The sequence below is a fragment of the Phyllobates terribilis genome, unplaced genomic scaffold, assembly GCF_046119375.1.
Source record: "Phyllobates terribilis strain yellow unplaced genomic scaffold, ASM4611937v1 Scaffold_3__8_contigs__length_932513732, whole genome shotgun sequence".
Classification (NCBI taxonomy): Eukaryota; Metazoa; Chordata; class Amphibia; order Anura; family Dendrobatidae; genus Phyllobates; species Phyllobates terribilis.
In genome coordinates this window covers 419,712,351-419,732,371 of record NW_027362763.1, presented here as the reverse complement: position 1 = coordinate 419,732,371, position 20,021 = coordinate 419,712,351, and the positions used below count along the sequence as shown (strand labels likewise).

At 42.5% G+C, this 20,021-nt stretch overlaps 1 protein-coding gene across 2 annotated transcripts in view; it reads right to left on the bottom strand.

Annotated features, from left to right (window-relative positions):
• Positions 1–2,595: 2,595 nt before the first annotated feature.
• LOC141259517 (cytochrome P450 3A9-like) overlaps positions 2,596–20,021 on the bottom strand; it is a 97,231-nt gene continuing 79,805 nt past the window's right edge. For both annotated transcript variants that reach the window (XM_073675643.1, XM_073675644.1), the window contains 2 exons: positions 3,771–3,933; positions 2,596–2,966 (listed from right to left, as the gene is read on the bottom strand). In XM_073675643.1, the coding sequence (XP_073531744.1) occupies positions 2,877–2,966; positions 3,771–3,933 (253 nt within the window). In that variant the 3' untranslated portion in view covers positions 2,596–2,876. The remainder of the gene's footprint in view (positions 2,967–3,770; positions 3,934–20,021) is intronic.

Here is a 20,021-nt window from a genome sequence, read left to right as displayed (position 1 = left end):
GAGCCCTTGGATCGGTGATAACTTGTTTTAACCAAAGAACCCCTTTACTGCAAACTACCGTAATTGTACATCCCAGTTATAGCACGTGCACAGTAGATGTGCTGGAGCCGCCTGTGATTTTCAGCAGACGCTCCACTATAACGGGCATATAGGCTATCAGGTATTTGCATATAGCTGTAGGGTGGGCCCTGAGGATCAATTCCTCCTGTGGGCCCCAGACACCCCAGTACGACACTGCGTTGTCTCCCATCAAGCACACCTGGGATGAGAGAGGATCTGCAGTGAAATATCACTTGCTACCATTAGAGATAGGCAAGAGCAATGTGATGCGACTCCACCTCCTCCGTAAATCCAGAGGCATCATTGTAAACTTAGTCGGCATTATGGGTGCCATTATAAGAGGAGAAGAAGGAATCAAAATGGCATACAACAGTATATTTGAATTAAAACAAGTAACCCAGGCATACACAAGAGTCTTTATATTATTTTTATTAAGATTCCACGCTGTGTTATTTCAGAAAAAAAAAAATATTTTGTTGATGGATTGCAGCTTTAAAGTACATGATCATTGTGTCCTTTGTGGCTGGCTGATGTTAGCCATATGTTTTGAGAAATTAAAAAGCAAACCTCTACCTCAGTATCATGTAGTTACTGATGACTGAATAAAGCTATTCACTATTTGTATATAAAATGGAAATATCTCCCAATTACACACATGGTCAAAATTGTTGGTACCCCTCGTTTAATGAAAGAAAAACCCACAAGACTTACAGAAATAACTTGAATCTGATAAAAGTAATAATAAATTAAAAATCTATGAAAATGAACAAATGAAAGTCAGACATTGCTTTTCAACCCTGCTTCCACAGAAAATAAACAAAAAATTAAACTCATGAAATAGGCCTAGACAAAAATGATGGTACCCCTGAAAATAATGTGACAAAAGGGACATGTTAAATCAAGTTGTGTCCACTAATTAGCATCACAGGTGTCTACAATCTTGTAATCAGTCAGTGGGCCTGTATATAGGGCTACAGATACTCACTGTGCTGTTTGATGGCATGGTGTGTACCACACTCAACATAGGCCAGAGGAAGCAAAGGAAGAAAATTGATGACAAATCAAAGAGACGGATAATACGAATACTAACAAAAGATCCCAGGATAACTTCGAAAGAGATTAAAGGTGAACTTCAAACTCAAGGAACATCAGTGTCAGATCGCACCATCTGTCGTTGTTTGATCCAAAGTGGACTTCATGCGAGACGACCAAGGAGAACACCATTGTTGAAAAAAAATCATAAAAAAGCCAGACTGGAATTTGGAAAACTACATGTTGACAAGCCACAAAGCTTCTGGGAGAATGTCCTATGGACAGATGAGACAAAAATGGAAGTTTTTGGCAAGGCACATCAGCTCTATGTTCACAGATGGAAAAATGAAGCATATCAAGAAAAGAACACTGTCCCTACTGTGAAACATGGAGGAGGCTCTGTTATGTTCTGGGGCTGCTTTGCTGCATCTGGCACATGGTGTCTTGAATCTGTGCAGGGTACAATGAAATCTCAAGACTATCAAGGGATTTTAGAGAGAAATGTGCTGCCCAGTGTCAGAAAGCTTGGTCTGAGTCGCAGGTCATGGGTCTTGCAACAGGATAATGACCCAAAACACACAGCTAAAAACACCCAAGAATGGCTAAGAGGAAAACATTGGACTATTCTGAAGTGGCCTTCTATGAGCCCTGACATAAATCCTATTGAGTGTCTTTGGAAAGAGCTGAAAAAAGGCAACCTTCAAACACGAGACAACTGGAGCAGTTTGCTCATGAGGAGTGGGCCAAAATATCTGTCGAGAGATGCAGAAGTCTCATTGATAGTTACAGGAATCGTTTGATTTCAATGATTGCCTCAAAAGGTTGTTCAACAAAATATTAAGTTAAAGGGAACCTGTCACGTGCTAGTAGCTATGTACCTTGCTGTCACCGCATGCTCAGTGAAACTACAGTGGTGACCGCAATATACAAGACTGCGCACCCGCCAGCCACAGGTCACAGCGTGTGCGCACTGAGGCTGGTAATCACACAGCCTCAGTGTGCATGCGCCGGACCAGCGGCCCGACGCGTGCAAATGCGCATGCTTCCCCTCAAACATAGCGCTTTCAGGGAGCAGTATTCAAATGTCATGCACGGCGCCAGCACTGACTGAACGCGGCGACCGCCCATGACTGCATGTGAGAATCACTCCCCTATGACCGAATACGAGCAGGTAGGATAAAGTATATAAAACGATATAACATCATTATACAACCACCGATTTTCATAAAAACAGCTTGTTAGTGATGCACATTGCATCACTAACAAGCCAAAGGGGGCAGTTTACATAGCTACTAGGACGTGACAGGTTCCCTTTAAGAGTACCATCATTTCAGTCCAGGCCTATTTCATAAATTTAATTTTTGAAAAAATTTGCTGGAAGCAGGGTTGAAAAGCAATGTCTGACTTTCATTTGTTCATTTTCATAGATTTTTAATTTATTATTAGTTTTGTCAGATTCAAGTTATTTCTGTGACCACTGTGCGTTTTTCTTTCATTAAACGAGGGGTACCAACAATTTTGACCACGTGTGTATGTGTAAGATAATACACCATCTAAATAGTGTACTCTCTTTCAGTACTATTTTATACATGATAGTGCTGGAACACTAATGCATAATCGGATGTACAATGCAGAGTACACAATATGTGGTCTTCAATCTGTTTTTTAAACAAAATTCGCTTTACTGACTTTTTATTTAAACTTAATTTCATTGTCAAATCACAAAAAATATCTAAATGTACTCTGGACTACATGAGCTATGTGGGATTATATGTATCTGTTTCTCAATCGTCAGCCCTAGTCCGGGACACAAATTTTAGAACAATTGGTTTCTTCGGCTGCATGAAACCTTGAGTGCTGAACTTCATCGGGACCTGTTAAACAGAAAAATGTACAGTGAGATATCAGCACAACACAACTCTGATGATATACTATTGGTATTCTATCTGTAACTGTACTGACTGATATAGAAACAAATATATTGTAATTAATTAAAATATTTATTTACTGGATGTATTGCCAACAAGAAGTCTACTTGCATGGTTGAGGCCACCAGGAGAGGAGCTACTCGGTGCTGGCTCAGTTTGGGGGGTTTTAAGCTGTAGACTATCCTCTATGAATTTCAAATGCATCCAAGAAAGTCCTACTTATGGTACGCTCACAATAACATATTTTCAGTCAGACTTCTGTCTATGGGGAAAATGGATGTCCCACAGGCAGAACATGGAGCAATGATAGTCAATGTGTTCTTTCATATGAATGTGTTCCCACACTGATCAATGGTCTATGTAGAAATTTTTTTTAGCATGTGCTGGTCTTATCTGTTTTTTTGGATGAGGGTCACAAATACATCTTAGTAGATCCACAAAAAAAGTATTCCATATGTAAATTATCAGTATGGCATCTATATTAACGGATCCGTTTGAGATATTAACATAGGAAACCGTTTTTTTAAATATTGATGTATAAAAATGGATACCATACAAATGTCAAAAACGGACGTCTGGATGGCATATGAGTGGCAATGTAGATGAAAAATAGTCCGTTTTTTCTAGGTGACAAACAGGCAATTTCTCATTTGCTCTTGTGAACTTAGCCATAGAGATACTTGTTAAAATCAATGATAAAAAAAAAACAATAAAAGAAAATGTTGGCTTTGTATGGAATAGTCAGCTCACCAATGTGTCTTTACATGGTCGACAGGTGAAGTGCTGGAGGATGGATGTGATGGCTACTTTCATACTTAGCATAGCAAATCTCATCCCTATGCAGTTCCTTGGTCCATCTCCAAAGGGTAGAAAGGTGTATGGTGTATGGTTTTCTCTATTTTCTTTACTGAATCTGGAAAAAACAATGTAAAAATTATAAATATCACTTCTCGATTTACTGTGTAATTGTTGAAAAATCGAGAGGACTTTTACTGGACCAAGCCCGGGATTCCAGTCAGAACCACAACCAATCTTTTTATTAAAACCTGTATAAGCTTACTGGATAATCAATAGTAAATTTATAAAATTCCTACATCTGGAACGCTGCCAGACTTGCTCATGGAATACTTTGCATGGTTCCTAGAAATAAGACCAGGATTCCACATCAATCCAAAATATAAAAAAACTGGCTTTATGGTATAAATGTACCACACCTTATAGTGGCCGCATAGCAGTTGTTCACGCCAACTTCCTATAGTCCATATAGAAAAATGGCACAAGTAGTTTTCTTCATAATTTATCAAAAATATTTCATCAAGTGTATTTACAAATGCTTAATAATTTCATACCAATATGCTAACCACAGTGAACAATATATCCAGGCTGCGAAATGAGCTTCAGCAAGCTTCTGAGATGCAGTCAGATCCTCGGTGTAGGTTGTACATGCGCACACATGTTTTTTTACATGAAATGAACAGGAGGGCAGAGACGCTGACCAACGATGAAGGAAACACACCTGAGGCAAAATTTTGTGGGACCTCCCCCTTTTTTTCAAGCCACTGTTTTTTGCTGCTTATACTTTCGGTCTCATTCAGATATCCATTTTGTTCTTATACGTGAAAAAACAGTCCGTTTTTCATCAGCATAATGGATCTGTTTTTCATTTGTTTTTGGTTCATGTTTCTACACAGAAATACAGACGGGTACTTATCCAATATGCAGTACTACTAAGGCGGTATCTGATTAGCTCCAAATTCCTTATCCAGCTGGTCAGCAACCCTAAACATAGTGCCAATGTCATTAAGAACTATTTTCAGCAAAGAGTCCTGGAAGTGATGATATGGTCTCCACAGAGCAGTGATCTTAACTTCATCAAGTCCATCTGGGATTAAATGAAGGGAAAGAAGGATTTGCACAAGCCCACATCCATAGAAGATCTGTGGTTAGTTCTCCAAGATGTCTGGAACAACCTCTGCCGAGTTCCTTCAAAAACTGTCACGGGTGTGTCAGAAGTGACAGACAGTCTCCCTGAAGTTGGTTGCAGGAGATATCTTCGTTTGGCATTTCAGACACCTTCTTAGATCTGTCTCACACTAGGACCCAGTGGCTACCTCCCTCTGGCTAATTGACACCCAGGCCTGGGTGTTTAAATACTTCCTGTTTGCTATAGGGAGGTGCCGATGATATTCACTTGACCCCTTGTGAAAGCTTGGAGCTGTTGCAGTCTGCTTACTTCCTCTTTGGTACTAAGAGGCCGTGTGTGTAATCTCTCTGAAGTCGGCTAAAGCTAAGTTACTTCCCTCGTGTCTGTCTCCCCTTGCTGTCTTTAGTTGTTAGTGGAGACTGACTAGCGCTCATCCTCCCCTTCCCTAGCCAGGGCCTAGCTATAGGGAGATACAGGGTTTTAGGTTTCTGATCGGCGATTGGTGAGAAACCAATATAGGGGCGGTAGGGAAGACAGGGTGATATCAGATCAGCCTAGGACAGTGATGGCGAACCTTTTAGAGACCGAGTACCCAAACTGCAACCTAAAACCCACTTATTTATTGCAAAGTGCCAACACGGCAATTTAACCTGAATACTGATGTTTTAGTTTAGAGCAAACAACTCATACAGAGAGCGGGGGGCAGCAGAGTAAGCAGGTATAATCAGAGAGTAGGCAAGGGCAACAGAGAGCAGGCATATCAGAGAGCAGACGGGGCAGCACAGTAAGCAGGCATAATCAGAGAGAAGGCAAGGGCAACAGAGAACAGGCATATCAGAGAGCAGACGGGGCAGCAGAGTAAGCAGGCATAATCAGAGAGAAGGCAAGGGCAACAGAGAACAGGCATATCAGAGAGCAGGCAGGGGCAACAGAGAGCAGGCATATCAGAGCAGACAGGGGCAGCAGAGTAATCAGGAATAATCAGAGAGTAGGCCAAGGCAACAGAGAACTGGCATATCAGAGAGCAAATGGGGCAGCAGAGTAAGCAGGCATAATCAGAGAGTAGGCAAGGGCAACAGAGAACAGGCATATCAGAGAGCAAATGGGGCAGCAGAGTAAGCAGGTATAATCAGAGAGTAGGCAAGGGCAACAGAGAACAGGCATATCAGAGCGCAAATGGGGCAGCAGAGTAAGTAGGCATAATCAGAGAGTAGGCAAGGGCAACAGAAAACAGGCATATCAAAGAGCAGGCAGAGGCAACAGAGAGCAAAATTAAACAGAGTGTATCAAATAAAAAAAATAAAAAAATAATCTAGCTATAGATGAGAAAAAAGCAATCACCAGCTTATCCAATAGAAATGACCTGGTGATTAAGAAATCCGACAAAGCAGGCTGCATGGTTCTTATGGATAAGAAACTCTATGAAAAATGTGTTTATGATATCCTGGATGATAATGAGACGTATAAAAGGATACAATTTAATCCTACAGAATCATGCAGAAAAATCTTGAGTAAATTGGTTGAAGACGGAGAAAAAATGGGGGTGTTTACTGAAAAAATTAGTTATAATATTATACCTGATAATCCGATAACACCAATTTTTCATGGGCTCCCTAAAACCCACAAACCAGAATTTCCTACACCTTTATGCCCCATTATATCGAGTATTTCTTCTTTGAATGAAAATTTAAGTCGATGGGTAGATTTTTATCTACAGCCATTAATTTCCAGAACACCGGGTTACTTAAAAGATACGTCATCAGTGATTGATTATATGAAAAATGTAAAATGGTCTGAAAAATCTATTACACATAATCTAGCATTAACTGCTGTGCTCCACCATTTACAGAAATATAGCGGCTATACGGACGAAACGAAGGAAATAATTTTTACGTTCAATGAAGAATATTATTTCCAAATTAAAGGTTGCCCAATGGGCTCATGTTTCTCCTCATCTTTAGCCGTACTTTTTGTGTCATGGTGGGAAGAAAGCACTATTTTCACAGACAAAAATCCTTTTAAAAATGACATTGAACTATATGTTAGATATTTGGACAATGTTTTACTAATATGGATAGGAGAAGTGGAAAAAATCCCATATTTTTTATCCGATATCAATGCTAATGATGTAAATTTAAAATTTACTTATACTGAACCGCAGGATAAAATCACCTTTTTGGATTTGTATCTCATGGGGGATGTAAAACAACAAAAGGTTAGATATCACAACTATAGAAAACCTCTTAGTGGGAACACTACACTTAGAGCAGACAGCTGCCACCCCGCCCATACTGTGAATTCAATCCCATATGGTGAATTAAATAGAATTTATAGAAATAGATCTGATATCACACTATTCAATGAACAAGCAAAGGTAGCAACATCTAGATTAATAGAAAGGGGGTATAAGAAAAAACATATTGATTCAGCATTAAAAAAAGTTCTTGTAAGAAATACTCATTTAACCCCTTTAAAGCCCATGACGTATTAATACGCGTCTGTGCCCTGGGCTTTAAGAGCCTGACCCGTATTAGTACGTCATTGTGATCGCGCGCGCACACAGGCTGTGCGGGCGCGATTGCCGCCGGGTGTCAGCTGATTGTCACAACTGACACCCGGTGCCATGTGCAGGGAGCGGTCCCGCACCGCTCCTGTCACATTAACCCCCGCAATGCTGCGATAGAAGTTGATCGCAGCATTGTGGTGGCTAAGGGGAGGTGATCGCAATACTCACCTCCTCTTCCGGCCTCCAGCGCTGTCTGCCGCGGCTTCCCGGATGTTGCCATGACGACCAGATGTCGTCATGACAACATCCGGGTCACCAGACAGCAGGAAGATTTTTTGGTCATGCGCAGTGCATGACCAAACTATCTTCTCCCTGTGCAGCGCTGACAGCCTGCATAGTACAGTGATGGTACTCCATTCCTGTGCTATGCAGGCAATCAGAGTAAAAAAAAGTGGGACAAAGTATAAAAGTAAAAAAAAATGTCAGAAAGTGAAAATAAAAAAATAAAAAATGTAAAAATATAAAAAAATAAATAAAAAAAATAATTCACCAAAAATAAAAGTATAATGTACCCATCAATAAATATTATTATGAAAAAAAAAACAAAAAAAAACAATAAAAGTACACATATTTGGCATTGCCGCGTCCGGAAAGACCTGACCTATAAAATTGTCCCACTAGTTAACCCCTTCAGTGAACACGGTAAAAAATAAAAATAAAAAACGAAGCAAAAAACAATGCTTTATCGTCATACCGCCAAACAAAAAATGGAATAACACACGATCAAAAAGACGAATATAAATAAAAATGGTACCGCTGAAAACGTCCCACAAAAAACAAGCTGCCATACAGCTCCATCAGCCAAAAAATTAAAAAGTTATAGCTCTCAGAATAAAGCGATGCAAAAAAATAATTTTTTCTACAAAATTGCTTTTATTATGTAAAAGCGCCAAAACATAGAAAAACTATATAAATATGGTACCACTGTAAACGTACTGACCCGAAGAATAAAACTACCTTATCAATTTTACCACATACGGAGCAGAATAAAAAAATTTAAAAAAAACAATTCCTGAATTTTTGTTTTTTGTTTATTCCGCCTCCCAAAAATCGGAATAGAAAGCGATCAAAAAATGTCACGTGCCTGAAAATGGCGCCAATAAAAACGTCAACTCATCCTGCAAAAAACAAGCCATCACATCACTCTGTCGGCCAAAATATGGAAAAATTATAGCTCTCAAAATATGGCGATGCAAAAACTAGATTTTACAAAAAAATGCGTCTTTTAATGTGTGACAGCTGTCAATCATAAAAACCCGATATGATTCTGGTATCGCTGTAATCGCACCGACCCGAAGAATAAAGTCGTCTAATCAGTTATACCGCACGAGGAACGGCGTAAAAAATAAACTCTAGGGTTAGGGTTGTGCTAGGGTTAGGGTTGGGGTTGGGGTTAGGGTTGTGCTAGGGTTGGGGTTGGGGTTAGGGTTGTGCTAGGGTTAGGCTTGTGCTAGGGTTAGGGTTGGGGTTAGAGTTGGGGCTAGGGTTAGGCTAGGGTCAGGGTTGGGCTAGGGTTAGGGTTGGGGTTAGGGTTGGGGTTAGGGTTGGGGTTAGGGTTGGGCTAGGGTTGGGCTAGGGTTGGACCTGGGGTTGGGCCTGGGGTTGGGCTAGGGTTAGGGTTGGGGTTGGGCTAGGGTTAGGGTTGGGCTAGGGTTGGGGTTAGGGTTGGGCTAGGGTTAGGGTTGGGGTTGTATTAGGGTTGGGGTTGGTATTTTTTTCAAAAGTAAAAAACAAAAAATAAGATGACGATATGGCAACTAGTGTTGAGCGCAAGTGCTCGCTACTTGAGTTTACATCGGGTGCTCGGGTATGCACTGAGTATCGCGGGTGCTCAAGTGACATGCTCGAGTTCTTTTGGCTGCGAAGCATATGGGGCGGAGCCATATGCTTCGCAGCCAAAAAAACCTCGCGGGGATTGCCTGCCATTCACGAGCGATCCCCGCATCTTTTTTTTTGGGTGTCTAATAACCGTGAAACATGCGGGCGGGGACTCGAGTATGTCACTCGAGCACCCTTGATACATGGTGAATACCTGAGTACCCGATGCAAACTCAAGTAGCGAGCACTTGCGCTCAAGACTAATGACAGCTTATTCAATATGATGACCTAATGTTATCAAATTCTGTGTCGTACCTCTGGGTTCAAAATGTTCACTATACCCCTTGATAAAATCCTTGAGGGGTGTAGTTTCCAAAATGAGGTCACTTGTGGGGGGTTTCTACTATTTAGGCACATCAGGGGCTCTCCAAACGCGACATGGCGTCCGCTCTCGATTCCAGACGATTTTGCGTTCAAAAAGTCACACAGTGCTCCTTCCCTTCTGAACTCTGCCGTGCGCCCAAACACTGTATTTTCCCCACATATGGGGTATTGGCGTACTCAGGAGAAATTGCACAACAGTTTTTGGGTTCCATTTTCTCCTCTTACCCTTGTGAAAATAAAAAAATTGGGGCTAAAATATAATTTTTGTGGAAAAAGTTTGATTTTTTTATTTTCACGGCTCCATGTTATAAACTTCTGTAAAGGACTTGGGGGTTCAGGGTGCTCACCACACATCTAGATAAGTTCCTTGAGGGGTCTAGTTTCCAAAATGGTGTCACTTCTGGGGGGTTTCCACTGTTTAGGCACATCAGGGGCACATCCGCTAATTATTCAAGCAAATTTTACATTCAAAAAGTCAAATGGTGCTCCTTCCCTTCCGAACCCTGCCGTATGCCCAAGCAGTGGTTTTCCCCCACATATGGGCTATCTGCTTACTCAGAAGAAATTGCACAACAAATTGCATGGTGCAATTTCTCCTGTTACCCTTATGAAAATGCAAAACTGGGGGCTGAAAAACATTTTTGTGGGAAAAATGTGAAAATTAAATTTTTACGGCTCAATGTTATAAACTTCTGTGAAGCACCTGGGGGTTCAAGGTGCTCACCACACATCTAGATAAGTTCCCTGAGGGGTCTGTAATATCCCTGGCAGCGTGCTTGCATGGTGCACCACCTCCCACCATGCAAGACCGCAATCTTACCTGTCAGTCCATGCTGCACTCTTTGCTCCAGTACCTGCTCGGTCCATGTCTCTTGTCTGATTGCTTAGGGAATCGGCGCGGCTTTCTGCTTGTTTCTTATAGCTACTGTGTGCACAGTCCTAATGCGTCCCCAGCCTATTGCTGTGAGTCACTGGATACTTAAACCCCCTCCTCCCAGTAGGAGGTGCCTGAGCAACACTTTCTCTCAGTTTGTCCTTAGCAACTGAATTGCCAGGTCCTGTCCTGTATCTAGTCTGTTCTGCCACCCTGGGGGCTGTATACCTAGGCCTGTTATCTGTCTGTTCTGCCACCCTGGGGGCTGTATACCCAGGCCTGTTACCTGTCTCTTTCCGCCACCCTGGGGGCTGAGTTCCCAGGCTCGTTTCTGTATCTTGTTTCTGTTTCAGTTCCTGTCTGAACAGTGTCCTAGCCCGTTTCTTGTTTGTTTCCATGTTTGTACCTTCCCTTTTCCTGCAGTGTCTGAACCTGCACCTAACTCCAACTCGTTGTCTCTGTACTTCTGTTTGTGAGTTTTGTGTCCACTCGCTACTTCATTGTAAGTATCTTGTGTGTATCGGCTCTGCTTGTCTACCGCATCTGCGGTTTTGCGCTGCTCTGCTTGTCTACCGCACCTGCGGTTCCGCTCTGCTCTGCTTGTTCACCGCTCCGGCGGTTCCGCTCTGCTCCGCTTACCTTGTGTTTATCTGGTTCTGCTCGTTCTGTTTCCCTGCCTCCGTATTTACCTCCTGTGTTCTAGCTATCTTCCTGTATCTTCCAGTCTGTTCCATGTGAACAGAGCCCTGTCCTGTCTGCCTTCACCTTCTGCTCTGTTCTGCTCTGCTTGCTCACCGCTCCGGCGGTTCCGCTCTGCTCCGCTTATTTACCGCACCTGCGGTTCCGCTCTGCTCTGCTTGTTCACCGCTCCGGCGGTTCCGCTCTGCTCCGCTTATTTACCGCACCTGCGGTTCCGCTCTGCTCTGCTTGTTCACCGCTCCGGCGGTTCCGCTCTGCTCTGCTTGTTTACCGCACCTGCGGTTCCGCTCTGCTCTGCTTGTTTACCGCACCTGCGGTTCCGCTCTGCTCTGCTTGTTTACCGCACCTGCGGTTCCGCTCTGCTTGTTTACCGCACCTGCGGTTCCGCTCTGCTCCGCTTGTTTACCGCTCCGGCGGTTCCGCTCTGCTCCGCTTGTTTACCGCACCTGCGGTTCCGCTCTGCTCTGCTTGTTTACCGCCCCTGCGGTTCCGCTCTGCTTGTTCACCGCTCCGGCGGTTCCGCACTGCTCCGCTTGTTCACCGCACCTGCGGTTTTGCTCCGCTCTGCTTGTTCACAGCACCTGCGGTTCCGCTCCGCTCTGCTTGTTCACCACACCTGCGGTTTTGCTCCGCTCTGCTTGTTCACCGCACCTGCGGTTTTGCTCCGCTCTGCTTGTTCACCGCACCTGCGGTTTTTCTCCGCTCTGCTTGTTCACCGCACCTGCGGTTTTGCTCCACTCTGCTTGTTCACCGCACCTGCGGTTTTGCTGTTAGTCCACCGCACCTGCGGCTCTGTTCCTGTATCCCAGTCTGTACTGGTCCCTATCCAGCCTGCGTTCATACCTGCCAGTATCTGCCTGTCTGCATTTCAGCCATGCCTGTCAGCACCCGCCTGCCTTCATACCAGCCGTGCCTGCTAGTACCCACCTGCCTTCATACCAGCCGTGCCTGCCAGTGTCCACCTGTCTGCATACCAGCTAACCTGCCTGTTCCTGCATTCCCCGGTGTGGGTCAACAGCTGTGACCGGGGTCTGACCTGGAGTAGCACCTGGTCCCTCTGCTCGGTTCCTCCCTGGTTCACGGAGTCGACTGAGCCGCCATGTGACCTTGGTCGGATCGGGTTGATACTTAGTTACGCCCCTCCAGGCACTCCTCGATTCATGGTACAGTGGGATCACTAATCACGCTCACGCCAGTCAGTCCAGACGCGAGCGTAACAGGGTCTAGTTTCCAAAATGGTGTCACTTCTGGGGGGTTTCCACTGTTTAGGCACATCAGGGGCTCCCCAGATGCAACATGGCATCCGCTAATTATTCAAGCAAATTTTACATTCAAAAAGTCAAATGGCGCTCCTTCCCTTCCGAACCCTGCCGTGCGCCCAAACAGTGGTTTTCCCCCACATATGGGGTATCTGCTTACTCAGGAGAAATTGCACAACAAACTGCATGGTGCAATTTCTCCAGTTACCCTTATGAAAATGCAAAATTGGGGGCTGAAAAACATTTTTGTGGGAAAAATGTGAAAATTTTATTTTTACGGCTCAATGTTATAAACTTCTGTGAAGCACCTTGGGGTTCAAGGTGCTCACCACACATCTAGATAAGTTCCCTGAGGGGTCTAGTTTCCAAAATGGTGTCACTTGTGGGGGGTTTCCACTGTTTAGGCACATCAGGGGCTCTCCAAACGCAACATGGCGTCCGCTAATTATTCAAGCAAATTTTACATTCAAAAAGTCAAACGGCGCTCCTTCCCTTCCGAACCCTGCCGTGTGCCCAAACAGTGTTTTTTCCCCACATATGGGGTATCTCCGTGCCCAGGGGAAATTGCAAAACAAATTTTGGGGTCCATTTTTTCCTGTTACCCCTGCGAAAATAAAAAAAATTGGGTCTAAAGTAACATTTTTGTGAAAAAAGTTAAATGTTCATTTTTTCCTCCACATTCCAAAAATTCCTGTGAAGCACCTGAAGGGTTAATAAAGTTCTTGAATGTGGTTTTGAGCACCTTGAGGGGTGCAGTTTTTAGAATGGTGTCACTTTTGGGTATTTTCTGTCATAAAGACCCGTCAAAGTGACTTCAAATATGATGTGGTCCCTAAAAAAATGGTTTTGTAAATTTTGTTGGAAAAATGAGAAATCGCTGGTCAACTTTTAACCCTTATAGCTCACTAATAAAAAAAAATTTTGTTCCAAAATTGTGCTGATGTAAAGTAGACATGTGGGAAACGTTATTTATTAACTATTTTGTGTGACATATCTCTCTGATTTAAGGGCATAAAAATTCAAATTTTGAAAATTGCTAAATTTTCGCCAAGTTTCCATTTTTTTCACAAATAAACGCAAGTGATATTGAAGAAATTTTACCACAATCATGAAGTACAATATGTCACGAAGAAACAGTCTCAGAATCAGGGGGATCCGTTGAAGCGTTCCAGAGTAATTACCTCATAAAGTGACAGTGGTCTGACTTGTAAAAATTGGCCTGGTCATTAATGTGCAAACCACCCTTGGGGGTAAAGAGGTTAAAAAACAGAGATGATGGTATTAATAACAACAAGAAACCAATAACAATAAAATTGAATAATATGGACAAAAAAAAACATCTTCAGTACCCCATATAGTTGCCAATTTCAGGAAATAAAAATTATTATAAACTGATATGTCCCTGTATTATTCCAAGATCGGGACTTAAATAAAATCCTGAAAAATGGATTAGTATGTGTGCCGAGAAAAGGGAGATCAATAGGTGCTACTCTTTCCCCAAGTCTATACATGCCACAAAAAAGTGATAAAAAAACCTGGCTAAGTTGTAAAGGTTTTTGTAAATGTGCATGTTCCAAATGTACGATGTGCCAGTATACATTGCAAACTCAAAAATTTGATGCAGCCAAAGATATTAACCGGTTCCCGACCGCCCACTGTAGATAAACGTCGGCGCTTGCCGGGCTCTGTGCAGTGCCGACGTTTAAAAGCGGTGGGTGGTCTCGCAGTGCTCAGGACCCCCAGGGTCCTGCAAGCACTGCGATTCCGGTGCAGAGCGTTAGCTCTGACAGGGTACATCATCGGGACCTGATTAGATCAGGTCCCAGTGATGTTAACCCTTTGCTGTCTTCTATATGCTGTGATCTATAGTGATCGCGGCATATAGGAGACAGCAGGAAGAGAGGGGGTCGTCTTACTTACCTCCGAAGACCTCCGTTTCGTTTGAGGACCTGGGGTTGCTATGGCAGCTGGAGGTCACATGACCGCCTCCAGCTCTGCCATATATGGTGTCCTTCCTGTCTGACTTCAGCCTGTATGTAGCTGAAGTCAGACAGGAGACTCTGACTGAAACAGTCAGTGAAGATCTCATATAATGTAATATATGTGTATTACATTACATGAGATCAGTGATCAGAAAAATAAAAATTAATGTCCCATACAGGGACTAAGTAAAAATGTAAAAAAAAGTAAAAAAAAAGTTTTTAAACTATTAAAAAAAAAAATCACAAAATAAATAAAAATAAATAAATAAAATATTAAACCAATAAATCCGTAAATTATTACAAAACCAAAAAAAGTACAAATATTTGGTATCGCCGCGTCCGAAACAACCCGAGCTATAAAACTGTCACACTAATTAACTCCTTCTGTGCACACCGTAATAAAAATAAATAAAAAACGGAGCAAAAAAATATGCTTTTTCATCATATCGCCAAACAAAAAGTGGAAAAAAATGCGATCAAAAAGCAGAATAGAAATAAAAATGGTACCACTGAAAACGTCATCTTGTTCCGCAAAAAAAAGCCGCCATACAGCTCCATCAGCCAAAAAATAAAAAAGTTATAGCGCTCAGAATAAAGCAATGCAAAAAAAATATTTTTTTTTCTATAAAATTGTTTTATTGTGTAAAAGCGCCAAAACATAAAAAAAATACAGTAAGTGTAGTATCGCTGTAAACGTACTGACCCGAAGAATAACGCTGCCTGATCACTTTTACCACACGCAGAACGGCATAAAAAAAAACTCAAAAAACAATTCCTGAAGTGTTTGTTTTTGTTAACTTTACCTCCCAAAAAACGGAATAGAAAGCGATCAAAAAATGTCACGTGCCCAAAAATGGTTCCAATAAAAATTTCAACTCGTCCCGCAAAAAACAAGCTGTCACATGACTCTATCGGCCGAAATATGGAAAAATTATAGCTCTCAAAATATGGTGATGCAAAAACTAGATTTTGCAAAAAAAGCGTATTTTAGTGTGTGACAGCTGTCAGTCATAAAAACCCGATATAAATCTGGTATCTCTGTAATCGCACCGACCCGAAGAATAAAGTAATCTAATCAGTTATATCACACTAGGAACGGCATAAAAAATAAATAAAACAAATATTATTCACCTGCTACTGATTTGTTTATTATGTCTCCCAAGGATCCCAGTAAGGCTCTGCTCACATTTATCCTGTGCTCTGCGCTGAGCACTTACACCAGAGTTTCCGTGTAAATCTCTGAAATACGTGATTCAGTCAGAACCCATGATGGAAGATTCCCTGTAATGAGGCAGATATAGGCCACTGTGGATGCCGTCTAGCCTGGGATCCCACGGTGTCATTTGTTTTAGGCGTGCATAAAAGTGCGGTTGGCCACAGTTTTGTGCACTTCTGAAAAAAAGGACACCACTAAACAGAGGCCAGACGGAGTCCAGAGTAACTCTGCTGCCTCATTACAGTGAATGGATCCTGCAGGGGTTTCATCTGAATTACATCACTTGGAAAATTAGATGGAAACCCCGATGTAAGTGCTCAGCCTAGAGCGCCGGATAAATGTTACGTAAAATGTTCCCAATAAAAGCTTCAACTCAGTCCTCAAAAAAAGCTAGTCCCCACTCAGGTCCATCATCTGTTAAAAATATAAGGGACTTCCAAGTTACTGGTAGCAGAAAGGCTCTGGAAAAGCAAAATGGTCCTTGCCCCCCAAAAGAAATTCAGAAAATTTTGTGCTCCCAAATCCAAATGCCTATTCTACAATAATTTGTTCTCCAATTGTCAAATATCGCTCCTTCCCCCTCAAATCTCACCGTATGGCTAAGTGGTACGATACAGCCACATATGGGGTATTGACACTTTTAGAAGAAATTGTGTGACACATTTCGGCACCATTTTTACCCATTGCCCTGTGTGAAAATGTAAAATCTGAGGGTAAAACATTTTTTTGTGGTAAAAATATAATTATGCTTTTTTCACTGCCCAATGGTATAAATTTAAAAATTTAAAAATGCTCACTACTTCCCTAGATGAATTCCTTGAGAGGTGTAGTTTACAAAATGGGGTCACTTGTGGGGGTTTCTGCTGTTTTGGCATGTCAGCGACTCTTCAAATGTGACATGGTGTCTGCTGCCTATCCTAGCCAACATAGCGCTTCTTTCTCTTCCGAACCCTGCCGTACACCAAAGCAGTGGTTTTCCCCCACATATGGGGTATCGGCGTACTCAGGAGAAATTGTACAACAAATTTCATGGTGCAATTTATCCTGTTACCCTTATGATAATGCAAAATTAGGGAATGAAAAACATTTTTTTATGGGAAAAATGTGAAAATTTTATTTTTACGGCTCAATATTATAAACTTCTGTGAAGCAGCTGGGGGTGCAAGGTGCTCACCACACATCTAGATAAGTTCCCTAAGGGGTATAGTTTCCAAAATGGTGGCACTTGTGGGGGGTTTCCACTGTTTAGGCACATTAGGGGCTCCCCAAATGTGACATGGCGTCCGCTAATTATTCAAACAAATTTTACATTCAAAAAGTCAAATGGCGCTCCTTCCCTTTCAAACCCTGCCATGTGCCCAAACAGTAATTTGCCTTCACATATGGGGTATCAGCGTGTTCAGGAGAAATTGCATAACAAATTTTCATGGTGCAATTTATCCTATTACCCTTATGATAATGCAAAATTAAGGGATGAAAAACGGTTTTGTGGGAAAAATGTGAAAATTTTATTTTTACAGCTCAATATTATAAACTTCTGTGAAGCACCTTGGGGTTCAAGGTGCTCACCACACATCTAGATAAGTTCCCTAAGGGGTCTAGTTTCCAAAATGGTGTCACTTGTGGGGGGTTTCCACTGTTTAGGCACATCAGGAGCTCTCCAAACGCAACATGGCGTCCGCTAATTATTCAGACAAATTTTACATTCAAAAAGTCTAATGGCGCTCCTTCCCTTCCGAACCCTGCCGTGCGCCCAAACAGTGGTTATCCCTCACATATGGGGTATCAGCACGCTCAAGAGAAATTGCACAAAAAAATTTGGGGTCCATTTTTTCATGTTACCCCTGTGAAAATAAAAAAATTGGGTCTAAAGTAACATTTTTGTGAAAAAAGTTAAATGTTTTTTTTCTTCCACATTCCAAAAATTCCTGTGAAGCACCTGAAGGGTTAATAAAGTTCTTGAATGTGGTTTTGAGCACCTTGAGGGGTGCAGTTTTTAGAATGGTGTCACTTTTGGGTATTTTCTGTCATAAAGACCCCTCAAAGTGACTTCAAATATGATGTGGTCCCTAAAAAAATGTTTTTGTAAATTTTGTTGGAAAAATGAGAAATCGCTGGTCAACTTTTAACCCTTATAGCTCCCTAACAAAAAAAAATTTGGGTTCCAAAATTGTGCTGATGTAAAGTAGACATGTGGGAAATGTTATTTATTAACTATTTTGTGTGACATATCGCTCTGATTTAAGGGCATGAAAATTCAAAGTTTGAAAATTGCAAAATTTTCAAAATTTTCGCCAAATTTCCGATTTTTTCACAAATAAACGCAAGTGATATCGAAGAAATTTTACCACTATCATGAAGTACAATATGTCACGAAAGAACAGTCTCAGAATCAGGGGAATACGTTGAAGCGTTCCAGGGTAATTACTTCATAAACTGGCAGTGGTCAGAATTGAAAAAATTGGCCTGGTCACGAAGGCAAAAACAGGCTCTGGCGCGAAGTGGTTAAAAGATTTATTAATTGCAATACAAATTATGTTGTGTATTGCATATTTTGCAAAGAATGTAAAATAAAATACATTGGCTGCACAATACGTAAATTAAAGAAAAGGATGGCAGAACATGTTACCAACATCAAAAATAAAAACGCATCCTATTCAGGAGCATGCAAGCATTTTGTAGAGAGACATAAAGGGGAATTAAACAATTTTCATTGTATGGGCTAGAAAAAGTGGATATTCCTATTAGAGGAGGGGATTGGAGGAAAAACTCCTCCTAAGAGAATTATTTTGGATCATTAAACTTGATACAAAATACCCCAACGGTATGAACCATAGGAATGATAATCTTTACCTATATTAAATTTTAGGGATTTGAATGCAGGTTTTTTTTCTCTCCTGGTTTTCCTTGTGATTTAGCCTTGTGATTATGCTAATTATTCTCTAATGTGATTGATTGTTAACATATGTGTTTATTGATCAACGGTTGGTTACCATTTGTTTTTATACCATGTATCATAAGGAATCTGTATCTCAGTGACTAAGGGCTTTTTGCCAGAAACGCGTTGAGATGTATCCCCAACCTGTATGATCTTTTAAATTATTTTGTAATAAATTGAGGATTTTAATTATTTTTGGGACTCACCAAAATTATTTTCTATAGAGAGCAGGCATATCAGAGAGCAAGCAGGGGCAACAAAGAGCAGACATATCAGAGAGCAGGCAAGGGCAACAGAGAACAGGCATATCAGAGAGCAGGCAGGGCCAACAGAGAACAGGTATATCAGAGAGTGGGCAGGGGCAACAGAGAGCAGGCATATCAGAGAGCAGGCAGGGGCAACAGAGACCAGGCAGGGGAAACAGAGAGCAGGCATATTAGAGTACAGGCAGGGGCAACAGAGAGCAGACATATCAGAGAGCAGACAGGGGCAACAGAGAGCAGGCAGGGGCAACAGAGAGCAGGCAGGGGCAAGAAAGAGCAGGCAGGGGCAAAAGAGAACAGGCATATCAGAGAGCAGGCAGGGGCAACAGAGCATGCACATCAGAGAGCAGGCAGGGGAAACAGCGAGCAGGCATACTAGAGTACAGGCAGGGGCAACAGAAATCAGACATATCAGAGAGCAGACAGGGGCAACAGAGAGCAGGCAGGGGCAACAAAGAGCAGGCAGGTGCAACAGAGAACAGGCATATCAGAGAGCAGGCAGGGGCAACAGAGCATGCACATCAGAGAGCAGGCAGGAGCAACAGAGACCAGGCACATCAGGGACGACACAGAGCAGGCGGGGGCGACAGAGAGCAGGGGAGGCGACACAGAGCAGGGGAGGCAACACAGAGCAGGCGGGGCATTATAGAAGGTGGGGGCGGCAGACAGCAGGGGAGGCGACACAGAGCAGGCGGGGTCATTAGAGAAGGTGGGGGCGACAGAGAGCAGGCGGGGGCATTAGAGAAGGTGGGGGCGACAAAGAGAAGGTGGCAACTAAGTGCAGCCACAGACAGGAGCAGGGCACCAGACTGCAGATATAAAGAGCAGTAAAGTGCAGGCAGCTGGCAGAGGAGAGACAGTGGTAAATTGCAGAATCAAGAAAGAGCAGAGATAGCAGAAAAGCAAAGTAGACAGTGTCGAGAGGAAATAGAGATAAAGAAGAGCAGAGGGTTAACAGGCAGAACCCAGTGCCAGGCAGGGAGAGGGGCAGTAGTGCGATCCCCAGTGCAGAGCAGGTCAGGTTACTGACAGGCAGTGGCTTCCGTGTGCGCTGCAGGATGTATCTCCCCGGGCACCT